General features: G+C 37.9%; 2 protein-coding genes across 2 annotated transcripts; both read left to right on the top strand.

Moving 5' to 3' along the window:
• The first annotated feature begins 1077 nt into the window (after positions 1-1077).
• LOC143877934 (RING-box protein 1a-like) lies at positions 1078-12587 on the top strand. Its single transcript, XM_077380261.1, has 5 exons — positions 1078-1315; positions 1508-1558; positions 1667-1726; positions 12120-12191; positions 12295-12587. Exons 1-5 carry the CDS (start codon positions 1177-1179, stop codon positions 12330-12332), a joined length of 360 nt encoding a protein of 119 aa, XP_077236376.1. The 5' UTR covers positions 1078-1176; the 3' UTR covers positions 12333-12587.
• A 2588-nt stretch (positions 12588-15175) lies between these two features.
• LOC143877933 (G-protein coupled receptor 1-like) lies at positions 15176-23487 on the top strand. The gene is made up of 9 exons (XM_077380260.1): positions 15176-15531; positions 16090-16121; positions 18401-18570; positions 18933-19027; positions 21451-21552; positions 21697-21753; positions 22107-22250; positions 22546-22616; positions 22798-23487. The coding sequence occupies exons 1-9, from the start codon at positions 15334-15336 to the stop codon at positions 22901-22903; spliced, it is 975 nt and encodes a 324-aa protein (XP_077236375.1). The 5' UTR covers positions 15176-15333; the 3' UTR covers positions 22904-23487.
• The last annotated feature ends 759 nt before the right edge of the window (positions 23488-24246 follow it).

The following is a 24246-nucleotide window of genomic DNA, read 5'->3' as shown; positions in this document are numbered from 1 at the left end:
GGGTGTGGAAATATCAATTCCTTTTGAAAATAAAAAGTAGCCAGGGATTTGATATCAATTCCTTTTGTTCATGTGGATGGGCATATTAGGACTTGGGCACCCTCCCCTTTTAGTGGTGAGTTCTACTCGCATTTCTATAAAAAGTAGTTGTTCTCAACTTCTCATAGTTGTTTCGACTTCACATATGAGTAATGCTAGGGAAACCGAGAGTACAACCGAAAAGGGGACCGAACAAATGGGTTCTCGCCACAATATCACAAGTGACGTGTGCAGCCTTAGATTTAGGAAAATCAATAAAAACAGATTTTTTTTGTGCACACATGGCATATTCTCATTGCAGGTCCCTTGCTAGGTGGTACTCTCGGTCTCCATATCATTTTCCTTACATTAATTGGACATTGACTGCTTGCAATTTCTATTCCCAACAGTTCATCTAGAGGCAACCAAGTCGACAGTCATAATCAACTCAATTGCATGGTTTTTTCCCCACCCATCATCATGGTGCTCCAAGCCCACATGATGACCGTTCACTCGATCAAGGGCTACTCAGGGGTGCAACTCGGGTCGGGTTGGATCGGGTTGAGGCCAACCCTAACCCAGCCCGAGATAGCATCCCCTCAACCCTAACCCAACCTAACCCGAACATCGCGTGGTTGAGTGCCTCTAAGTCTCTCAACCCTAACCTAACCCATCTAACCTAAAATAGGGTCAGAATGAGTCGGATTGACCTGCTGGGTTCGGGTTGATCCTGACCCAGGTTGCACCCTGCCAGTGACTTCGATTGTACCAAATGGCGAGTTGGTGATTGTACATAAATGACGACACTATGGCATCTGAGCGGTAGTTTTGCCATTTGAGGAAGAAAAAACCCAAAAAAGGGAGATGAATGTTTCGCCCCCTGTTGGATTCTGCGCCCCACTGTCACAGTGAATTGCAGACTTTAACGCTTTTTGACGTTAAAACACGTGAACAGTGGGGCGCATAATCCTACAAGGGGGGCGAAACAATCATGGCCCCAAAAAAATTGGAAACACGATTGTTAACTTGTAAAGTTGTGAAGAGGCTATTTGTACAGTACCACTTTCGTTACTCGGTTACCATGTCCTTATTATCGCCAAAATTTCGTTTCTTGTATCTCCGAAACCGAAGAAAAACCCTCTTTCTCTCTCTCTGGCAATGGCTTCTCTGGAAACCGACGTGAACATGATTCCGGGCGGCGAGGGTACAAGTGGGGCCGGACCCTCTTCTTCTTCCTCTAAGAAACCCAAGCGCTTCGAGATCAAGAAGTGGAACGCTGTCGCTCTCTGGGCTTGGGGTATATCCCTACAATCTCTCTCTCTCTCTCTCTCTCTCCACCCCCCTTTTTCTTCATCTCTGTCTCTTCCTTTATTTCTTGGTCTCTACTTCTCCTCAAAACCCTAACTGTTAGAATTAGGGTTAGGGTTTTCTTTTTTCGTATTTCCTGATTTCGAATCAGTGTGATATACTTTGGATTCGATGTGTGCAGATATCGTCGTCGACAATTGTGCTATTTGTAGGAACCATATCATGGATCTTTGTGAGTTGTTTCTTTCCGAATACCCTAACTTTCTCCTTTTTTTTGACTTTTTTTTTCTCTCTCTCATTATTATTAAATTTGTATTTATTGTTGATTTTAATGTGGTAGGCATTGAATGCCAAGCCAATCAAGCCAGTGCAACGAGCGAGGAGTGCACAGTAGCTTGGGGTATGCGTCTGATCTTATAAACCCTAATCTTTTGCTTAAAGATTCTCTTTCTTGAAAATAACATAAATGGCTAAAGATATCTACGATAGCTTGCTCTGTTTAGTTGGACATTCAATTAAGTTAGACTTGTAAGTTGTAACTACATGTGGCCATGATGTGGATGCTGGGTATCTAATCTTGAAGTTTAGTACTAATCTGGAATTGTTGGTTTGGCCCGTTTTCCATGTATTCTTTTGAATAAGCGCTTCTCAGTTTATTGCTTTTTTTCCCACACCATTATTCCCGCCTGTGCAATACAATTGTTGTGCATCTGCAAATTTATAGCTTTCTGCTTTTTGGGAACCAGGGTCCGGGTTAGTTTGCTGTCTTTTTTGTGTTTTCATAGCTAAGATAATACTGGTTGATTTTAGATGAAATTTAGGTTTACCTCTCACTGGCCTTGCTCTTAAATCCAATGGCATATGATGTTCTAGCTTCCTTCAGTTCCTTTCATTAAGTGGACACAATTATTGATTAGTCATCACAATCTTTTCTTGGTAGACTTTCTCATAAATATATGTAGAACTTTCAAATGAGTATTGAGTATTTTCATAAAGCTAGAATATGACTAGGATGCTCCTGTTGCTTTGGGTTTCTGAGGCCCCAGCAATGAGGCAAATGATGCACGTAAATACCCAAGTGAACTCTAATTTTGAGAATGAAAAGCCTCATATATTGTTTGCTAAATTGTTATCATCTTTCATGAGCAGAAGGTAGAAATTTAACTTGATGCAGAGAATCAAACAAGCATAAAGTAATGATTTCAAACCAGAAATAGTGGGAACAAGTAAAAGAAGAGGTTTGAATTACGGTCATTCAAAAAATAAATAAATAAATGTGGTTGGAATTAATCTAATCAAAGAAGGGGGCTGCAACAACTTTCTCTGCATAAACTTAGAAGATCTCTTATCTAAGAATTTAACTTGATGCAGGGAATCAAATAAGTATAGAGTAATGAGTTCGAACCAGAAATATTGGGAACAAGTAAAACAAGAAGAGATTGGAATTACTCTAATCAAATAATGGGGCTGCAATAACTTCATCTGCATAAATTTAGAGAATTTATTATCCGAATCCAGCAAAATAGTGATTTGAATTCTTCCAAGCAAAGAATAGTGATGCAGTAGCTTTTCCCTGCATAAACTTAATAGCTCTATCTCCAAGTCCAGAAAAAACCAACTTGAATATTCTTCATCTAACACCAACAACAGTCACAGCTATGCTAAACAACAAAGTATTGGGCCCCTTTGAACACTTTTTTTTTTGGGGGAATGGTTGGGCCCTTTTGAACTTCTAAACTCAATTTGGGAAGCAAAACTACTATTGACATTTCTCTTGGATAGAGTTCACCAAAACCAATTTACACACCTCCTAACACTCATTTAAAACTCTCATTTGCTGAACATAATTTCAAATGATTGTAATGGCGTGGTTTCCTAAAAATTATAACATGTCCTAAAAATTGATGGTTCTGGGAGTCAGATTGGAAGAGAAAGAAACTGATATTTTTGCAAATGTGCTGGCTTGTAAGGCAGGATCCTTTCCAAATACTTACTCGTGCCGTAGGTAGTCCCCATAAAGGTCTGTGGGATCCGGTTATTGCGGCAGTGAAAAAAAGATTATCTTCGTGGAAGAAAGGCTTGCTGTCTCTAGGGGTAGAAATGCCCTTATTAAAGTAATGCTTGCCAATCTTCCCATTTATTACATGTTGATTTTTCATTGTCCCATGGCGTTGATTAAGCGAATTGAGTAGCTTTGAAGAAATTGCTATGGAATGATAAGGTGATGGCTACTAAATATCAATTGGTCCAATAGGACGAAGTTTATAAGCCAAGAAAGGAGGGAGGTCTTGGTTTTAGAAAGCTAAAACTGATGAACTAGGCCCTCCTAGGAAAGTTGCTCTGGATATTCGAAGAGGAGGGTGATAGCCTTTGGAGATTGGTGATTGGCTCGAAGTATGGTTCTGGCTTCATAGGCTAGGAGTCTTCAGATTATTTTAGACCTTAAGGCTCTTTGGTTTGGAGGGACATTAGAAAACATAGATTCCTGTTTTGGGAGGTTATCCGTTTCAGAGTAGGGAATTGAGAAAAGATCAGATGTGGTCAGACTAGGCCTCTAAAGGTGGATTTTCCTGCCATTTTCAATATGGGTTCTGGTAAAGGAATTAGAGTGGCAGACTCGTCTAGCAGGCCAAATGAGATAGAATCCAGGGAAGTTTTCAATAATCTCGAGTAGTTCACAATGAATCCAAAAGGCAAATCGTCTCTACGGTTATCCAATGGGCTACATGTCTTCCCGCCTATGTCACAAATATCTCCGATATTTTCAAAATATAGTGTTTTTATTGCGAGATTTTGATAAAACAACAAAATCCCGAACTAATCCCGAGATTTTAAAAATATAGCGAGATTTTTGTTTTTATCACAAAATATCCTGATAATCTCGCGATATATTATCCCGATATTTTTATTTTATATTTTTTTCTTAAATTTAATATTGTTATATATTTTTTAAATAATTTTAATTTTACCGTTTATTTCCCGATATAAACCCGAAAAAATTAATAGAAGGTAATATATCCCGAGATTTTCCCTTGCCGAGAGATTCCCGAGAACGGACATTTGTGACATAGCTTCCCGCTTTGTGAGATTATTCAGCGACTACCTTCTATAGATCGTGGGAGAAATTCTTTTAAGCTGCTATAGGATGGAGCACCCCTGCCCTAGGTGGGTCCCTTTTCCTCCGGGCTTTCTGAAGTTAAATTTTGATGAATCGAGCTTTGCAAATCCAGTTTTGGTCTGAATTGGGATGGGCATTTTTAGGGCCTTTTGGCATAGAAGATTCCAATGAAGCTGAAGTGCAAGCTCATCGTTTTGGGATTCAGTTGGTGGACTGGACTTTGATAGATCATATGATCATCAAAGGTAATCCCCTCAATATTGTTAGATGGGCGAGAGATGTGTCGAGTATCATGGAAGTTGGGCAGTGCGATCGAGGAGATTCGAGATCTGATTGAGGGTCGCAATTCACAATATTGAGATCTGTCATGTGTGGCGTTCAACCAACTGTGAGGCAGATCGACTAGCCCGTTCTGGAGTTTACAGGCATGAGGCTGTGATTTTTTACTATCCCTCTCTGAGGAGCTGGGTCTTTAGTAATCTGTGTTCATCTGTTTTTCTTTCCTTTTATTGTTTCATTTTTCCTTTTTTTTTGGCTTGTTTGTATTTTGCTGTGAGACCCCTCACTCTCTTTTGCTTTCTTAATGAATTTGCTATTCCAGAAAAAAGCTTTATAAATCAATTTGATTGGGGTCCCACCTAACCCCAACTTACCTTCTGAAAAGAAAAAAAAAATCAATTAAAAGTCACCAAATTTCTATGCAGACCACAATATAAGGAAGAACTGAGATCACAATATAAGGAAAAACTAAACTAAGGTCCCACCTAACCCCAACTATATAAGGAAAAACTAAGGTGCTGCTCTTTTTCGGCCTACGCTCTTGATCAAATCCGTCCATCACCGAAATGAATTCATATTGAGTTTTAAATCCCCGGCCTCCTTCCTAAACTATGTTGGTTCCAAATTTGGGGACCCGGGTATTGTTGGTATTGGTTGGCTATATTCTGTACAACATAGAGAGCTCAGCTAGGTGGGCTTTATTTGGTCCAATTGGTGAGGCAGATTCGACTGATGACCGAGACAGAGGTTTATGTGCTGTTGAGCGGGATCTACCTTTTGGATCATTCCCTTTTTTATTCCTTAGCGGTTGAGAGGGATTCTCTCAATGTTATTTGGTGGTAGAGGGGAAATGGTTCTTGTCGAGATATGTCGCCTGTATTGAGGAGGTTTTAAACATGGTTAACAACTTTGGAGGTGCTTTATCATCTTCACCCTTGCAGGGTTTGCTTATTCTCTATTTTTGTTGGGTGTAGTTCTCAACCATAACAGTCAGAGGCTCTTGAGCCCTTTTATCAATAAGATCTTCACAATTCCAAAAAATTCATGTGTGTTAATGTGCAAACCTAAAGTTCGCAGGTGACTTTCTGGGAATTTAGGAGCATAAAATGAGTTCTAACTCTAATTTAATAAAATCAGCAACATGCATTCCCAAATCAGAATAAACATAACATAATAAATAAAACTCAGGTAAGATCTTCAAAATAATTCTAAGCTTTAGAATTCATTCATCAGCAGAAATAAGTTCATCCCAAACACATTCAAAGAAATTAGTTCACCTACACATTCCATACAATAATCCCAAAAGTTAACAACTAACTAATGAGTAACACCATATTGTAATTCAAATTTGTTGTAGAAATCAGATCTATATATTAAAAAAGTAGCTATGGTCCAAAAAATACTTAAGGGTATGGCAGTAATGGTGGATGGATGGATTTGGGTAGGTAATCAAGTGAAAAGGATTAGGGAATGATTAGACAAGGATTGTAAGTGTGATGAGAAAGGTTTTAATGGGAAAATGTTTATAGGATGGGCCGCAAAGATAGAGATGATGGGATTCGAACTTGGGAGTGACATACCGGGCTTCGTACCTCGATTGTCTGCTATTGGATGTATTCGAGAGAGGAAAGGGAGAAGGCTAGAGTGAGGGAAAGAAGGGCCTATCTCAGCCATGACAACGAGAAATGAAAGAAAGAATAATCAAGATCAAGAAATGATCGAGATTAAGAGGAGAAAGGAAGATGATTTAGAAAAGATCAAAATCAAGAAATGATCGAGATCAAGAAGAGAAAGAAAGAAGATCAAGGAGGTCTATTTCAAAAGAAAAAAGAAAAAAAGAAGAAGAAGATCAAGGCGGAGAAAGATAAGGCGAAAATGGGGAACCAGTTATAAACCCAACCAGAAAGGGTAAACTGAAAAGGCGAGAAAAATGAATGTAGGATGTGAGAGAAAAGGGGGAGGATTAATAGAGGAAAGGTGGTGAAAGAGGGAGACGAGAAGAATTTATTTCCGTGTTATTTAATTTCTAGGATTTTATTTTTATGTTATTTAGTTTCAAGGAGTTTTCTTTCCGTGTTTTAGTTTTTAGGATTTTAATTTCCATGGAATTTTATTTCCATTGCATATGTATAGGCCTCATGTATTACAGATTAGGCAGCTTTTGATGATTAAAGATTGAATATAGATTTCTCTCCCCAAAAGATCTCTTTCTTCCTCCTTCCTATTCTCTTCTCTTCTTCTTCTTCTCCTTCTTCTCCTTCTCTTACCTTTCTTCTTCTCCCTTCTCCTCTTTCCTCTATTTCTCTTCCCTAGCCTACATCATTGTGATAGTTAAGAACGAAAGACCTTTTTTCAGACACCACATGTAAGATTAAGAATAGATTATCTAAGTCACTGGTGTGGGACTAATGTTGGTTTCTAACTTCAGGTTTTTCAATAGTTTGACTTAAAATTAACTGAGTTATGTGCCATATTTTAGTTGACTACATCTTAATGTTTTGTGCTGCCAAGAGCTGGCCTTATGCTCTATGGCAATAGAAGTGTCAATTCATCTTTTATTTCGTTGATCGTTTTGTGTACATAAACCCTTGTGACGGTTTTATGGAGTTTCATTAATTCTTTTACTTGCAGTATAAATTCTATTGTAACGGCTCATACAAGAACTAGTAGGTTGGTAAATCATAACCCTGATGATATAACATAATGAATTGTTCCTCTATCTTGCATGATATGAAATATACGATTAAAGTAGGCGAATCGATAAAGAGAGGGTTGGATCAAAATAATTCCTTGATTCGTCTACTAGAAAATAATATGGGGGTCCTTCCTGTTTCATTGTGACCGTAGTGATGCAAATATTAGGCCTAAATAAGTGGCATATTTGCCAATTAGTATCTTATTAGGGGTATTTTAGTCATTTGATTATTTAGAGTTCTTATTTTAGTAGGCTTCTTTAAGAGTTCATGTTTTAGTAGGTTGCTATTTCCTAGGTTGTTTATTTGCCTATATATAGGCCTCTTTACAGCTTATTTTGTAACTTTGATGATTATTTGATATTGAATAAAGATTCTTCTCTCTCCAATTCTGGTTTTCTTCTCTTCTCTCCCTAAATTCGTCTCTTCTTCAGGTTATTTTCGTCTCTTTTTCCCCTATTCTTCTAATTCTATCCCCTTTCCTCTATTTCTCTCCCCTTTCCTCAATTTCTCTTCACGGCGCTGTATCAATTTGGTATCAAAGCCAAAGATCCAAGCGTCTACAGCGAGCGAAAATCAGAGCGAAAGATCTGAGAGCTCTTCGGCAAAATCCACCATTCACAACCACCAATCTCCAAAGCTACTTACAACCTCCTCCCCAAACCAGTCCCTCCTAGCCCAGCTACCATACTAAACCCAGAAAATCTCATGCGAAACCCCAATCCATGCTGTCCAAAAAAAAAAAAACCCTTGAGCAAAGCTTTTGGTTTCAGCCTTGTCTCTTACTCTTTATCTAACCCCAAAAGCGCCCGTACGCTGCTACCCTTATTCCTTCACCAACTTAAATCGAAACCAGCATCAAACCCTCTTTCCATTCTTCTCCATTCAAGCATAGAAGACTCGTAGTTTTGTAGTTGCAGAGGTGTGTCTGTCTCGTCTCTCCATCTGCAAGAGGTTTCCACGGTAAGTCTTCTAAAGCTTCTTAGAAAAGTCAAGGAGAGACTGATTTTTAGGAAAGAAAAAGTTATCCATAAGTTAAAGAAAGGCCAATATTGGCAATATGGCTTTGCAATCCCTGATTTTTAGCAATTTGAAACCATACGGCTTTGCACTCCCTGATTCTTAGCAACTTGAAATCGTGACGTTGAAGGAGGCGTGAGCTAGAAGGCATAAGCCCCTAAAAAGTAAGTTGCCTTACGAGGCATTTTCCTTTTCATCTTAAGTTACCATTTCAGTACTGTTGCTTTGGTAACATATGGCAACTTTCTAACCTTCTAAAAAGCAACTTCTATTACTGTACGTGAGAAGTTATAAAAAGAAAGACTTTTCTCTTCTTATCACTTGTTAGTTGTCACTTGCAAAAGGAAAGTGAATATGGTTTCTTTACTTGTAAGGTAAGTCTTCACTAGCTTTTGAAAAAAAAGAAGAGAGGAAAAAGTACCTTTCATAGAAAAAAGAGCAAATGTTACTTTTTAGTTAAGTTACTTTTGCAGAAGTTTACTTTTGAGGAGAATTCCAAAGTTAGCTACGTCAGTGACTTTTCAAACATTAAAAAAGACTCTTTTCACGCCCCCGAATTATTCTTGTGGGCACCCATTTCTATTAGAGGAAAGCTAGTTTCACCCCCCTCTTTTACCTTTAGACTCCCCTCTCTAAAAAAAAATCCGAAAAAAGGTAAAAAAAAAGAAATAGAAATTTCCTCTCTACTTTCTCTCTCCTCACCCGAGCTATTTCTACTCAAAATTGGCCCTCAACTTCAACACAAAAGTTCTTCTTGACAACTTTTAGAGCATATCCAGCATATTTTCAGCAGCGGACAACAGTCTTCCGCATAGTTTCAGGAGCAATCCAAGCCGTTGATCGCATTTCTTCTTCCGATCATCAGCTTTCACTCATCCGATTTCAGATCCGCGATAGACAATGTGTTTCTTTCGACATACCATATAGATCAGACGGTTGCTTTCAGTTTTCGTCATCGATCTCTATGACTCCACCATTTATTCCCTTTTTTTATGGGTACGACGAAAGCTATTGCAATGGTCGCACTCACTTTCGCTGTTATAAGGATGCATGTTTATGCTGGATTGATGCTCTAGACGCATATCATGAGTACAATGGCCATGATCATTGCCAGACTATCTACTGGGCTAAAGAAACTGTGCAACGACAAGCCCGATGCTCATGGAGCCACATTGAACCTAACCGTCGTAGAAGACGTGAGCGGCCAATCTGTCGTTGGGAGGATGTTCGTGATGCGTTTATGAATATTTATGCGCTCGACTATTTAAATCAACAGAGATTGAATCGTGAGCAAGAATATAGAGTATTGTGTAGTGTTGAAAGTAAAGTCGAAGACTCGAAGCCCTCCTTGAACGACTAGAAGAAGGCCGTCATTATATATGCGAAGCTAAAATTATAGCTAAAAATTCAGTGCGTCGTATACGTGAGTCAGATTTGCAGAGCGAGCTTCATACTTCTGAGGCAGATATTGTGGCAGCTCCACGTGAGGCTTTTCCCTTGACAGAGTTGATCGAGCATCGTCCTGAGTCAGAGCTGAGTGACATGACTATTGAGCCATTACCTGAGACAGATGATCGCGAGCATATTACAGAGGATTGCCCTATATTTGCGTCGATTGATAAGATTGCCGAGACTTGTGCCGACATAGATGATCTTGTTCCGCAGATTGATCATGAGGTCCATCAGCCTGACATCACTACCCCAGCTTCATTCCTAGACGCTGATTTTATCATTGATTCTATTGAGCCTGATGAGATATCAGCGGATGACTTTCATGTTGATTCTCCTACGCCTACTGAGCTACCAATTGATGTTGATTATGTGGAGGATGTTCCCCGATTGGCACCACCCATAGTTATTTTGCCGATCATGCCGATCCAGGACGAGTACGTTGCCATCTTCCCAGCTTCCCTGATTCTCACGAAAGGCTTGTATTTTGATGATTTTACATTGATGCTTTCTTCCATATTCCGCCGCCAGCCTTTCAGATCACTTTCATTGCTGTCTCGAGCATTAGCCATCGGGATTGCTTCAGACGGATTGTGCCTTCTGCTTCATTGGATTATTTTCATATTTGACCTAGGCGGACTAGAACTCTAGGGCGAGTTCTTTTCAACCGGGGGGAGAATGATGCAATTATTAGGCCTAAATAAGTGGCATATTTTCGAATTAATATTTTATTAGGGGTATTTTAGTCATTTGGTTATTTAGAGTTCTTATTTTAGTAGGCTTCTTTAAGAGTTCATGTTTTAGTAGGTTACTATTTCCTAGGTTGTTTATTTGCCTATATATAGGCATCTTTACAGCTTATTTTGTAACTTTGATGATTATTTGATATTGAATAAAGATTCATCTCCTTCCAATTCTGGTTTTCTTCTTCTCTCTACTGATTTCTTCTCTTCTCTCCCTAAATTCGTCTCTTCTTCAGGTTATTTTCGTCTCTTCTTCCCCTATTCTTCTAATTCTATCACCTCTCGTCTATTTCTCTCCCCTTTCCTCATTTTCTCTTCACGGTGCTGCATCCAAGGTTTAAAATTTCGATTTCGGTACCAGTTTCGGTCTTCCCTAAAACCGAAATTTCGACCGAAATTTGGGACTCGTTCGAAATTCCGGAGACAAATTTCGAAATTTGGTAAATGGCGAAATTTGAAATTTCGCCAAATACCGGTTTCGGTCCCCACTGAAATTTCCGATTTCGGACGAAATTTTAAACCGTGGCTGCATCATGTAGTTCATATGTAAGCTGCACTAGAGTGTCACTTGCACTTGTTCTTTTAGTTATCGGGTAGTGATTACCCTTTAAGAATCCCCTTTGGCCCGATCATGATTACCAAATGATGAATGTGAGGGTTAATTTCTCCATTTCTTCAAAAACTATCCTTCAGCTCTTTGGCTGACAGAAGGTGCACAATGTAGATGACAGCGGCAGTGATATTTGCCCCTACTTTGTACTTTTCCATTGTCCCCTAAACAAACATAATTTAACATATCGGCCAAAATCCGAAATTTCAGCCGAAATATTTCGGTGCGAAACCAAATATACATTGAATCGGTTTTTTACAGGATTTCGACAAAATCCAAAAATTTCAAGCTATTACCGAAATTTTAAAAAAATACTGAAACTTGTTTACTAAATTTACGTGGTTTCGGCTGATGCTGAAAATTTTCGATTTCAGTGGTGGCTGAAACCGACATTTAAAACCTTGCCCCTTAAGTCTTAGGGAATTATCAGTAACATATTTTTGCTACGAAATAAAGAAGTTTACATAATAACAGGATAGGAAATCAGCATTGTACTTAAAATTGCTGATATATAACTTTCTTTGGGTAATAAGTCGTCTTTCAGAAAAAAAAATTGCTGATATATAACTTGAGTAAAAAGAAAAGAAAAATGAAGTATACATAGAGTGATATGTAGGTGATACAATAAATAAAAGCTACAAATTGACCTTTTAATCTTTTTATTAGAACCATATTACTGTATTGTGATATATCTGTAGGTGATATATTTCAGAACTATCGTGCTGGTTTTGGCTTGGCCTTTAAGGTCCCCCTGGTTTTGTGTTGTTAACTTGTCTTTTCTCTGTTGAGAATGGGTTTCCCTTGGACACGTTTGAATCTGTTCTCGCCTTGGTTTGACTCTCTTAGCATGTTTTCATTCTAACATGGTTGTGTTTCAACAGGGGTGTGCAATCATGCATTTCACTTTCACTGCATTAGTCGTTGGCTCAAGACTCGTCAGGTGTGTCCCTTAGGTATGTGCACACACTCTTCTTTCCCTTCTCAGCCCTTTTAACGCACAAGTATTTCTGGTTTGGATCTCTCCTCACCTTGGCAGCCCCATTGTTGTATGTGCAGATAACAGCGAGTGGGAGTTTCAAAAATACGGTCATTAGAGATGTGCTGCTATTGCAGGAGCTATCATATAAGTCACCTAGCTTTCTCTTGTTGTGGGAGCTAAATACTGGAAGTAAACCAGATGGGGATCACCTTTTCCATTGTTCTCTTGCACATTGAAATCCTCCTACGTTTTGTATATGTTAATTGAAGCAACTGAGCTGATTTCAGAACCCGTGTGATGACGATTGGACATGCACAAATTGTTCAAACTTTTAATTTTTAGTGAGATACACTGTTTTGAGTTTTTAAAATGTTTTCCCTGGCAGAAACCGGACCCTTTACTTCTACAGTAAAGCTTATTTACATCTCCGACCAGAACATCATCTTGGTCTTCTTCCCCTGGGAGTGAGTAATGTGAAGGTGTCCGCCCTTACCTGCTTGAGGGTTCAAAGAGACTAGCAACAATGACGTTGGGTTGAGAAGGGTTGTCTTCCTCTTTTAGGATCTTCCTATATCGTCATTGATTTCATCTCTCTTTATTTTTCACACCGTAAAAGAGGGCTTCGTGTGTTCAAGGCAGGAAATGATTAAGAACAATGAGGTTGAAGTCATAAGTTTAGACGTCTGGTATGGGTATATCATTCTTGTAAATCTAAATTAATGATTGCTCAAGTAGTGATAATGGTACGTACCTGATTTTTTTGACTATATGAGATCTGCACTTTTACACCTGAGGTTCCGTAACGAGGAGATACTTCCGCAGGAGCATAGTCGATTTTATGACCAAGGGTAAGCAATTCCGCACATCTTTGGTGTTGACACGTTCCACACCCTAACTCTTAGAGAAGGGCTCTGCCAGGAATCCAACCCTCTCCCTGCATTTTAAGCCCTTTGGCCATATGATAATCCCATCATCTGATTAGCCAACACTGTAAAGGACCACGTCCAACTTCCATCCTGCCACTTCCGACCTCACATCAGTAGGTTGCTTGAATCGTGCCAACCTATCCACAGACGGTCGTTACTCTTTCACTTTATTAAGCTCCAAGCAAATACATTTTACACCTTGTTCTTATGCTGTGTAAAGCGCATTTTAAAAAGAGTGATTGGCTGTGACTACCGTAGCTTTGTCAATGTTTCTCAAGGCTAATGGGAAAAGGGAAAGAAAGAAGAGACTAACAGAGAGGAAGAGGTCTGGTTTAATCTCTCTCTCTCTCTCAAATCAGCAATCGTAGTTGAGCCTCAGCAATCGTAGTTGAGCCTTACTGTTAGGTTTAAAAAAGGGAAATGATAAATGCGCCCCTTTTCATCACTTTGGACACCCAGGAGCAGTGTATCGATGACTGCAGAGGGGCTAGTGTGCTTCACGTTGGAAGGATTCAACAGATTTGACTGCCACGTACACTGCAGTTGGGTGTCCCATGTGATGAAAAGGGGCACATTTATCATTTCCCTTAAAAAAACAGAGGGGTTTTCTCATAACCATGGAGTTCTATGATAAGGGAGATGGAGGCGAGGGACAAGAATAAAGAAAAAAAAACAGCCAGGCTTCAAAAACCATTACACTTATCATTGCTGGCAGTAGGGGAGAAATGATCGGAATATACTTTTGTTTTGATCCCTATTGAAATAAATATTGAAAGCAAAATGTATAGTGAAATTAAAACCATGTGTATAAATGTGTTGCACAATTATTTTTGGCTAATGATATTGGCACAAAGATCAACCCTCTAAAAGAAGGAATTATAGCAGATATAATAGGTCGGGCCTTACTGCATTCGCTACGCTCGCGGCAGCCCGTGAAGAATGAGATTGACTTGAAAATCACTAACAGAGACTAAGGAACTATCATCCAAATAAAAACATTGCAAGCAAGAAGTGAAAGATGCTTCTTGCTTAGGGATGCTGGTTTGTCCGTAAGATCAATGTTCCTGTCTCCTTTACTGTTGCACTCGAGCCTTTCCTCTTAACAGGAAGTAGCTGAAAAGCAAGCCTTCAAGTTGCTGTGACTTGATGAGCTATTTGTGTGTGTGTGTGTGTGAGGAGGTGTGTCTTGAGAGTGAGAGTCCCTTAGGGTGCTTTAATAGGCGCCCCTAAACGGACGTCCTTCTGAGTATGTCGCAAGCATCCATTTTTCAGCTGGGGTAGCTTGCTTCCACTGGTGGCGGGCAGGCGAAGGGTCGAAAGGACACATAGCCGGGGTATAAGGGCCGAGTCACAAAATCCAATAGTTCCATTTTCCTTCTTGTTCATCAATCGGAAATCAAGACAAACTAGAAACTACAATGAGACGTGAAAACACCCGATCCAATTCCGACCTTGATATGTGGAATTGTCTTGCGCCATATGTACTGAGATTGTTCGGGTGACAAGATCAAAGCCCAGTGTTGAAATGAAAATAGAAAAGGATTGGCACTACCAAGTTTTAATAATTGCACAAACTCAGCTTGTGTTTTCTTTTTAATAGGCTTTTGAGAGATTTTGGTAACTGTTCTAACCTCTTATAGTTGATTAAAATAGAAAAGATAAGCCGAGTTTGTGCAATTATTAAAGCATGGTAGAGCCAACATCACTGTTGGTATACAAGCATGTACTGAATAATCAAACGTGATGTGTTCGTTGTTGCTAAACTATTATAAAACGTTGAGGAATTCTAGACTGAAGGGAGCCCTTGCAAAAAAGAGGTGAAAGGGCTCCCCCATTGGCCCTTTCACCTTTTTTTGTAAGGGCTCCCTTCAGTTTAGACTTCCTCTAAAACGTTTTATCTTCTTAATAGTTTTTGAGTGTGTAGTTGCACTTATTCTAACATGTTTTTAGGTTCTATCTTAAAAATGCTCATTAAAAATTAATTAAAATATTATAGAGGAGTGGCGTTATGAAAATATGATAGTTAAATATCAGTCCCGAGAACGAAAAAAAGGACTTCCTACTTCCAACGCAACGCCCCCTCACCGGGGAGAGATTAGAACCCCATGTAATTGGTAGGCACACGCCTTACTTCAAGCAGGAAAACTTGCGGAGATCTAAAATGCGCGGGGTTTGTAATACGCCTCTCTAATGGCTCTCCGAAATCTGCTCGCCATGGTACAGGTCTCCGGCAACCTCACCGGAAAAGAACGCCGGATTCTGACCGCCGTTAATGCCGGAGCCTCTACTCTTTCCTTGGGCGGTTCTGCCTTCATCGTTCTCTGTTACCTCCTCTTCAAAGAGCTCCGCAAGTTCTCTTTCAAACTCATCTTCTTTCTCGCCCTTTCTGTGAGTACTTCTCATATTCGAATATTTTCATTAGGGTTTCGCTGTTGCTCTCTTAGAATTAGGGTTTACAACCTTCTTCAGTTCTTCCTTTCTGTTTGTAGATCTTTCCAAATTAGATCTGTCTTGTCGGTTACGGTTAGGGTTTAGAGCTAAAAAAATTTGTTTTCAATTTTTTTTGAAGTTGAACGATGTTAAAAACCTGTATTATACACTATTTAAGTTGCTGATGGGAAATAAAATACAGGAATCTAAGGTATAATATCTGTATCAATGATAATAATCTACAATGATGGACACGGTAATTACACAAGATCAGGTGCGATTTGAAGTGAAATCTTGTGTCTTTAGTTTAAAATTTGACGGTGGAATTGTTCAAAATGTCAGCATGCCATTTCCTTAACTATAAGCTCTCCATACTGCTTTTTTCACTGTCTTTCTAGAGTTCAAGTCAATGCTTTTTTCGCACTGAAAGATCTCACTTTTATATGCTTATTGTTGATAGTTTATTCCGGCTAATGTTTTCATTCTGAGTTCTAATATAATGTATTCATTCTGCAGGATATGTTTTGCAGCTTCTTCAACATAATTGGGTATGCCTCTTCTTCATAATGGTGCCATACATAGTTTCAATTTTTTTTGGGGCTAATGCCTCTATTTTTATTTTTTTTTATTTTTGCTTGGAGATGTTTTCTTTTGCCCAATTTGGGATTAAATTCATTTGTGATTTAAAGACTTATGCTTGGGTCAAAAATTTATTTGCATAACACATCTAGAAGGAAAAATGTGTTCTGCAAATAAATTTATCTGCTAATAGTTGTATCTTGAATATGAAAACGAGTACTAATCGTATAATCAGAAAATTTCAGTAGGGTGATTTATGTTTCTTGCCTTCTCATTTTTTGTAAGGAGTTAAAATGGTATCAGAATTCCTTCAGTTTTCACAATCAGACTTTTCGATCTGGAAGATATGAGATCGGTTGTAAAACTGATTTTCAAGAATGTTTATTGATCCAAGATTGAAACAAGATTGACTTTCAAGAATCGGTTTATAGGATTTGTAAACTAAGAGATAATTGTAAAAATGAGTAGATTCGGAAGGTTATAGGAAATTTGGTAAGGTGGATTTGAAAGCGGCGAGGGAAAAGGGAATATTGAAAGGCGTAGGGAAAATGGTTGAAAAAAATAAATGTAAAGAATAAGCGATAAATACCTGAAATCACTCTAGATTGCCCTAAGGCTCTCTGCCTTGGGTTATGGTGTCACACCTCAATGTAAGCCTCACACCTGGGCAATCCAAGAATCACCCTTGGAATAAAAGGCTTCTCACCTTTAAGACTCTAAGCTTCTCACCAAGAGGAGATCAAGAATCTCTCTTTCTCAAAAAAGGAAGCATCTCACCCATCAAGTAACAAGAAATAAACACCATTTTTTATTAATCCAATCATCATCATCATCATCATCATCATAGCATAGCATCAATGGTGCTTAGGCTTACAATAAATGTAAGAAAAGAAAAGACTACCAAGTTCTGAAATCCTAAAACAAAAACCTAACACTTTTAGATTAAAATACCCTCTCCGCATTTAAAAGTTTCATTATACATGAGTGGAGCCTATTTAAAACACTCATAACTCAAAGACCTTAATTATTTTGATAGGAAAAGACTACTACCAATTCATGACTTAAAAAAGACTAAAGTTTTCTTTTAAAAAAAAAAAACTCTTTTTAACATCAACGATGGCCCCCTTCTTTGTAACTTCGTGATTCTTCATGGCATCTTGGATGGTCCCCCATCAGGTTCGATGTTTTATCTAGTTTGATGGCCTGTCTGTCGCTTGAGAAAGAAATTATGATCGAAGCAGTTTCAATTTCAAGAATTTCTTCCTTCGTCCGGCACTAGGAGACCAACAATGTTTGATATTCGTTGTGTCTTACCTTACATTTTGGATGTATTAGTAATTGGAATTGTTTCTCGTTGATGGACATCGACTCGAGAATGCATCAACATTTATCTCTTGGAGGGGCTTTTGATTCAAATTGATTTAAAGGCCAAATGTTTTGTATCACGTATGACTCTTCTACGGGTTAGATAATCATTTATAGTAAGTGAGGCATCAAATTTAATTTCTTTTAATTGAAGAATGTTAAAGAAACTCATATTCAGTATATTAGTCATCTGTTATTGCATCAATTATCTCCCAGAGTATTTACTCCTCTATGGAGACTTGCTAACCTATTTAAGAGGCTCTTGCCGGTTCTAATCTTTTGCTTCTGCATTTTATTTTCATCTTTCTGTTTCTTATTTTTTATATTTTAGATGTGATTTAAATGGCTTCATTTTTGTCGTCTGTAATTTTCTGCAGGCATTGTTTAATCGACTTGTTATATTAGCACAAATTATGTCTTGATTGAATGCTTTCTATGCTTACTTTAAATTGATAGCAGATGTAACTTTATGAACATCGTCTTTCCTAAACCCTTGTTGTGACCAAGGTTTTAAATTTCGGTTTCGGGCGAAATTTCGGTCCTCACTGAAACCGAAATTTCGGCTGAAATTTGGTAAAAGCTCTCGGAATGTCGTTTTTTGTAGCCGGAATTTCTGTAATTTCAGTTGAAATTTGGTAAAGGATTAAAAAACTATTATTTTATCAATTATTTTGCTGAAAATTCCAAAATTTTTGACCGAACTTTGGTACATTTCGGATGTTTCAGTTTCGGAACATTTCGGTGTTTCAGGGATCCATGATTGTGACATATATTATCGGTGTTTCAGGGATCCATGATTTTGACATATATTAAAACCATGATTGTGACATATATTATCGGTCATATATAGACTGATAAATTTTTTTCCTCTTTTTTGTTACAGGGATCCATCAAAAGGATTCTTCTGTTACGCTCAGGGCTATAGCACACATTTCTTCTGTGTGGCATCATTTTTGTGGACAACAACTATTGCATTCACTCTTCATCGTACTGTCGTTAGACATAAAACAGATGTTGAAGATTTGGGACCGATGTTTCACTTGTATGTTTGGGGTATGCATTATGTTATTTTGAATTGATTGTGCTTACTGAGAGGTTTATTTTACTTCGTTGAATATGTGCCTTATGTTAAAATTGCTTCAAAAGCTCCATGAGCCGCATTTCCCTCTGCTGGACTATGACACTACCAGTACAATGTGATGTGCTTAAATTGATTGAATTTTTAGAAATGGTTTCCTTTTGGTTAAAGTTGATATAATTCTTTTGGTTTCCTTCGTTGAATAAGTTGATCTGCTAGTTGTTTTGAACAAAATGAGTGATTGCTGTCCTGGATCCTTTGGCTTAGACTAATTCATGTTACTGGATATGGTTTTGCTGTGAAATTAATAACTTGGAGGCTTAATTTGTTTATGCAGGAACTTCACTTGCTATGACTGTCATGCGCTCGATTGGTAATGATTATGGGAGTTTGGGTGCTTGGTGTTGGACTCAAAATGGACGCACTGGACAGGCATGTGTAGAGTTTGTGGTTGCTGACATACTTGCTTTGTGACTAGTAGTTTTTCTTCTGAAGTATATAATTTTTTTTGTATAGTGGTGTACATAAAATTCCTTTGATCATAATGAATGTGATAATGAGACAATTTTTCTCTTTGAGCTACAAAGTATATTTAATATTACAGTTATCTTTTCAAACTTCATGGCAGAAGCTCATGGTTTCTAAAAAAATTGCTTCTTTATCTCGTGATTATTTCTGCATTGTGTACTGATTGCAGTGTTGTTGAAGATTCTATGATGGTTTTTCAAAGTATTCACACTTATCGAGAAACAGTATGGAACCTTAATGACTCTGTACAATGCCTTATGTCTCTTGCATCTAGGATTGCTGCCCAGTTTATGATTTGCTACAGATTGCATACTAGATATTATTATTGGTTCCTCCATGTGCTCACCCAATCTGATCAGTGTCTCGAGAAACTTGACAAGGTTATGAGAACAATGTAATATGAGAAATGTTAGGCTCATGGCATACTTTATGTAAGGTCGTTCGAGCTGGTTCACATCCAACAGGTGTTCTTAAGCTGATGTTGGTTATGATTCCTGAAACGGCAGTTTGTAAACCAATGTTGGCTACCCAAGCAGGAAAGCAATAGGAGCCCACTTAGGATGTTGTCATCATGGATTTGCTTCAATGTTTTCAGGAACATCTTGTCTTGAACCACCAGCTTTGTGGGTAATCAGCTGTTGATGTAGGACGGACAACTGCATTCCTGCAACATTCTGATGGCCCTCATGCCCAATGAATTGTTAAGCATTACGTTATTGGATAGCTGCCTGTGAAGCCAGGAAGTGTCATGTTCCATGGGCAGAAGACATGTGCCTCCATCAGAACAGATGGAAGTACCGTGTCATGCAATGTGCTTAATAGATAGTTGGCTTAACTCTATTGCATCATATCATATGATATTGTTACATATTACAAATTAAATAGTAAATGCTATATTTATACTAAGTGATACATATGCACGAAACTGATTTTTGCAGTCCCTTGTTTTGATATTATGACCCTCTCTTTTGAACTTCTGTCATTGTCTGCCACAACTCCCAACATGTTGTCGACATCTAATAAGAGAAGCTTAAAATAACGAGAGGTGCAAATATCACCCTTTTTTATGTATCTTCCTGATTTTACTTATTTCACAATGTTTCTCTATTTAGTTATTATATAGTATAATATTATGCATGCATATTATTTATGAAAAAAATGCAGGTATGCCCGGATAATTCTTGGTTCTTATATGTCATGAATTTTCTAAAACCATTTTGGGCACCTCATTTCCAACTAGTTCAAATTATGTACTGGTATCTTCACTGCTGGAATGTGGTTTGGTTGTCTAATTATGGATGTCTGGACAGATCCCAATGTTTTTCTTTTACACTATTTTTTGTGCATTGATGTACTGATCTAGTTCCTTCAGACTAGCTTATTAAATTACAAGATTGTGATCATGATTATTAAGTCAAGTGACTTCATTTGGCTTGTCTTAAAACAAGCTGTGCCTTACATGGAGCAACAGCTATCTTCTTAGTGACGTTGGAGTAGAACTTCTTGAACATCCTATTACATCAGAATGAATACAATTGCTCTCTGTCTTATAGACACACTCTCAGTATTCTCAAATTTTACTTGTTAATCATTGTGCATGCATGCTATTATGGAGTGTCCATGTTAACAATATTGGCATTGTTGTGCCAATTGCAAATCTGATCACGGAGCCAGGGAAAATTGATTATTAAACCTAATAATTAATCCTTCTTGGAGGAACTGGGCTTTTCCTACAAAATGTGAACCACAAACCATGAACCTGTACTGAATCCAAGTGACCAGTGAGCCATGTAACAATTTCTTCAATCCCTCTCCGTTTCTTATTTTCCCTTTCATTTCTTTTTTTTCTGAATGGTAGCCAATTTTATTGAAAACAAGACCGAGATGGTCACATACAATATTTCCCTTTCATATCTGCTCAATCATTTCCTTGAAATTTAGGTTAATGTGGTTTCACTTTTATTAAGAACTTCATTCCAATATAACATTTTAGCTTTATCTACTAGATAGTACAGTGATTAAATAATCTACAATCTGGGAGAAGTATTGCTTTGGATCTTTATGCTACTATTGAATTCTATCTGAAATTATGAATAACTATCTGCAAATCATGTTTTTGCAATCACTCTCTGATGGTGGGTCTCGATTCCAGTTCCCTGTTTAAGTCAAGGATGCCAAACTCTATTTTAGCATGGAAATTGGTAGGAGATGATGAATTTACTTGAAGCAAATATTACACTACAATCTACTGGCATCATCTACTTTATTCTTCTTTGCTTACTATACTTTTTATTCAGATGACTGAAAATCTGTATTTGTCACTGCAGGTAGTTCACTTTGTAACATTTTATGCTCCACTATGGAGTGCAATTCTTTTCAATGGATTTACATACTTCCAAGTGATTCGCATGCTAAACAATGCAACTCGGGTATGTTATACTTATCTGAATTTTTGACAATGCATAGCTCTGTATATGTCTACGGCGATAAGAGACTTCCACTTGTCTATCAGCAATTAGTTCTATTTATCTATCCATTCAAACCAATGCTAATTTCTGATTTGAATCCTTCAGATGGCGGTAGGCATGTCAGACCGACCACACCAATTTGATGCAAGGGCAGACATGAAGGTGCGATGTTTTGGCTTCTAGTTGTCAATTTCTTGTCTAGATGATCTATCAAGGACTTTTTCTGAGTTCTAGTTACTCATACAATTTTTTTGTCCAAATTTAGTGCTTTCTGATGCTCCACTAAGATGTACGCACAATTGTTTTTTCCATCTCATGATTATTATTGCTTTATGTGTAGCATTGCATGGAGATCATTAATATTATGATCCTTTTAATCTCTAATCTTACATTTCACCATTATTTAGTAATATTTTCCTTTGATTTGTTTGATACCTTGTACACCTTCTATTCCATATAAAATGCACATTATTGCCTCAAATTCATGCTGACATTTGAATTTGTTCCTTACCTAGGCATTGAACAGGTGGGGTTACTATCCTTTGATTTTAATAGGATCATGGGCGTTTGGCACAGTCAACCGTATCCATGATTTTATTGAACCAGGCCACAAGATCTTTTGGCTTTCGTTTCTTGATGTTGGAATGGCTGCACTTATGGTATGCCTTTTTTTCGTATACTATTTTTCTGTTAGTATTTTAAGTTTTTGACACATGAACTTGAAACTGCATGTATATTATGTCTTAATTAGATTTTCATTTAGCTCAAGCACCGATTGATTAGAAGTCCAACTTGCTATATTAATTCCCAGAAATTGTTGTTACCCTTTGGACTTCTGATCACAATTTTTTTTAGAAATATTTATTTGTTGTAACAAATAATGAAATTTGTTTCTTGAATGCTGAATCTGGTATTTTTTACCTCAGAAACTAACTTGATTGTTGTTTTCAATAGGGCTTGTTCAATTCAATTGCTTATGGGCTTAACTTTTCAGTGCGACGGGCAATTTGCGAAAGACTTGAATTGTAAGTTGTGGGTTTATACTAATATCTGAAAAAATGGTTAATGATGCAGAACACTATAATTTGGTGTTATCTTTTCTGTCTGAATTGATTCTAGTAGGTGGATGGGATGATGGGATTTGGATTGAATTGTTCATAAAGTTGTACCATTTATATTGAATAAGTGATTTTATATTTTTATCAGATGGTGGCCTGAGAGACTTAGAAAATGGTTACCGACTTATGTGAAGCTCAGAGACCAGCAACAAGAAAGTGAACTTATTTCCTTGAAAGTTCAAGATCAGCCATAAAAATGAGGGTATTTGTCCATTTACTTCCCTTTGCTAAACTTCCTCACTACAACATCAAACTCAGATATGGAAGATGGAGCAACAGAGACTTTGTAGTTCACAGTTGACAGAACTACTATAACCTTAACCTTTGGGACTGCTCAACGCAGGGCCCAATTCTTGAAATTAAGAACATGCCTTCATATTTACATCCTAGCTACCTTTTTGAGCTTCCACTTTCCTTTTGGTCCTCTGTAAACTCACGGGTACCTACGACTCCATTGGGGACGACTCTAAACCAAACTTCACAAACAGAAAGGTTTGAATAGTGCTGGTGTTTCAGAGAAAATCACAAAGCAGAAGCTAATACAACATGGTGACAGAGAACCCAACATCGTACTTAGCGAGGAAGGAGGCGTGTTAATTCTTTTGTTGGAGCAGACATTTTCTGTTTTGTGAAAAGATTGAAGGGTGTGTTGTTATTACTTGTGGTGTTAATGGGTGATTATGTTTAGTAATTACTTGTGTTAATGGGTGATTATGATGCCTACAAAATGGCAACCGCTTTTCATTTCAGTTTCTTTTAAGAGTGGTTTTTTACTTGACTTTGGATTGTTTCAATGTTTTGTGAGGCTTGCTCTGGTGTATTGTCTTCCACCCCTCGTATGCACATTCTGTTCTTTAGTGATCTGCACAGTTGATATGATGGGTCAAGCATGCTGATCCTACAATGAACTGATTATCCTGATCCGTTGATCATAAGTGGGTTATTTTGTTAAGATTTTCCCAAAAACACGTTTCATGTAGATTATTTACAGGCCTTGATCAAAATCTCTGTTCATGGTGGTATCTTTGACATTGATCTGTGAGGTTGGGGGGAGTTTATCTGAATTGCTTGTTGGAACGATATGTTCTGCTGATTGGAACAACAGTGAAAGGGGCTTTATATAATTTCAAGTATTTTTGCGATTGTCCATCAAAACGTACAGAACCACCGTTTCTTGGCATTGATTTTCTGCCGCTTCACTGTTATTTGTTCGGATTCCTGTTTACTGAGCTGACTGTGTTATTCTACACCTCCCAAAACCCTTAAAAAAGGGCCTGTTTGGTTGTACAATATGGAAGATTTTACCACTAGTTTACTAGCAAATCTCGTTTGAGCTGAAAAAAGGAGCCAAAAATCCCAAAAGACTGGTTACTCTCTGTGCCAATCCCTTGTATGTTGAGGTTGCACCCTCTCAACTCTATTATTAAAAAACTATTAGCCGTGAGATTTATGTCTTATCTCTCCCTCTCTCTCTTCTACAAGTGGACTACTGACCCACCCTTGACAACCAAACACATAATGGGGTTCACCACTACTC

The sequence above is a fragment of the Tasmannia lanceolata genome, unplaced genomic scaffold, assembly GCF_043159265.1.
Source record: "Tasmannia lanceolata isolate RefF3 unplaced genomic scaffold, GAP_Taslan_0.1 ptg000005l, whole genome shotgun sequence".
NCBI classification, from domain to species: domain Eukaryota; kingdom Viridiplantae; phylum Streptophyta; class Magnoliopsida; order Canellales; family Winteraceae; genus Tasmannia; species Tasmannia lanceolata.
This window is presented reverse-complemented; position numbering and strand designations above follow the sequence as displayed.

What these genes read in the sequence shown, in the direction of transcription:
- LOC143877933 (XM_077380260.1), top strand. Translation starts at nt 15,334, where the DNA reads ATGGCTCTCCGAAATCTGCTCGCCATGGTACAGGTCTCCGGCAACCTC. An exon ending in TCTTCTTTCTCGCCCTTTCT is followed by an intron (nt 15,532 to 16,089) that starts GTGAGTACTTCT and finishes TTCATTCTGCAG; the next exon opens with GATATGTTTTGCAGCTTCTT. An exon ending in ATTTGCGAAAGACTTGAATT is followed by an intron (nt 22,617 to 22,797) that starts GTAAGTTGTGGG and finishes TATTTTTATCAG; the next exon opens with ATGGTGGCCTGAGAGACTTA.
- LOC143877934 (XM_077380261.1), top strand. Translation starts at nt 1,177, where the DNA reads ATGGCTTCTCTGGAAACCGACGTGAACATGATTCCGGGCGGCGAGGGT. An exon ending in TGTCGCTCTCTGGGCTTGGG is followed by an intron (nt 1,316 to 1,507) that starts GTATATCCCTAC and finishes CGATGTGTGCAG; the next exon opens with ATATCGTCGTCGACAATTGT. An exon ending in GAACCATATCATGGATCTTT is followed by an intron (nt 1,559 to 1,666) that starts GTGAGTTGTTTC and finishes TTAATGTGGTAG; the next exon opens with GCATTGAATGCCAAGCCAAT.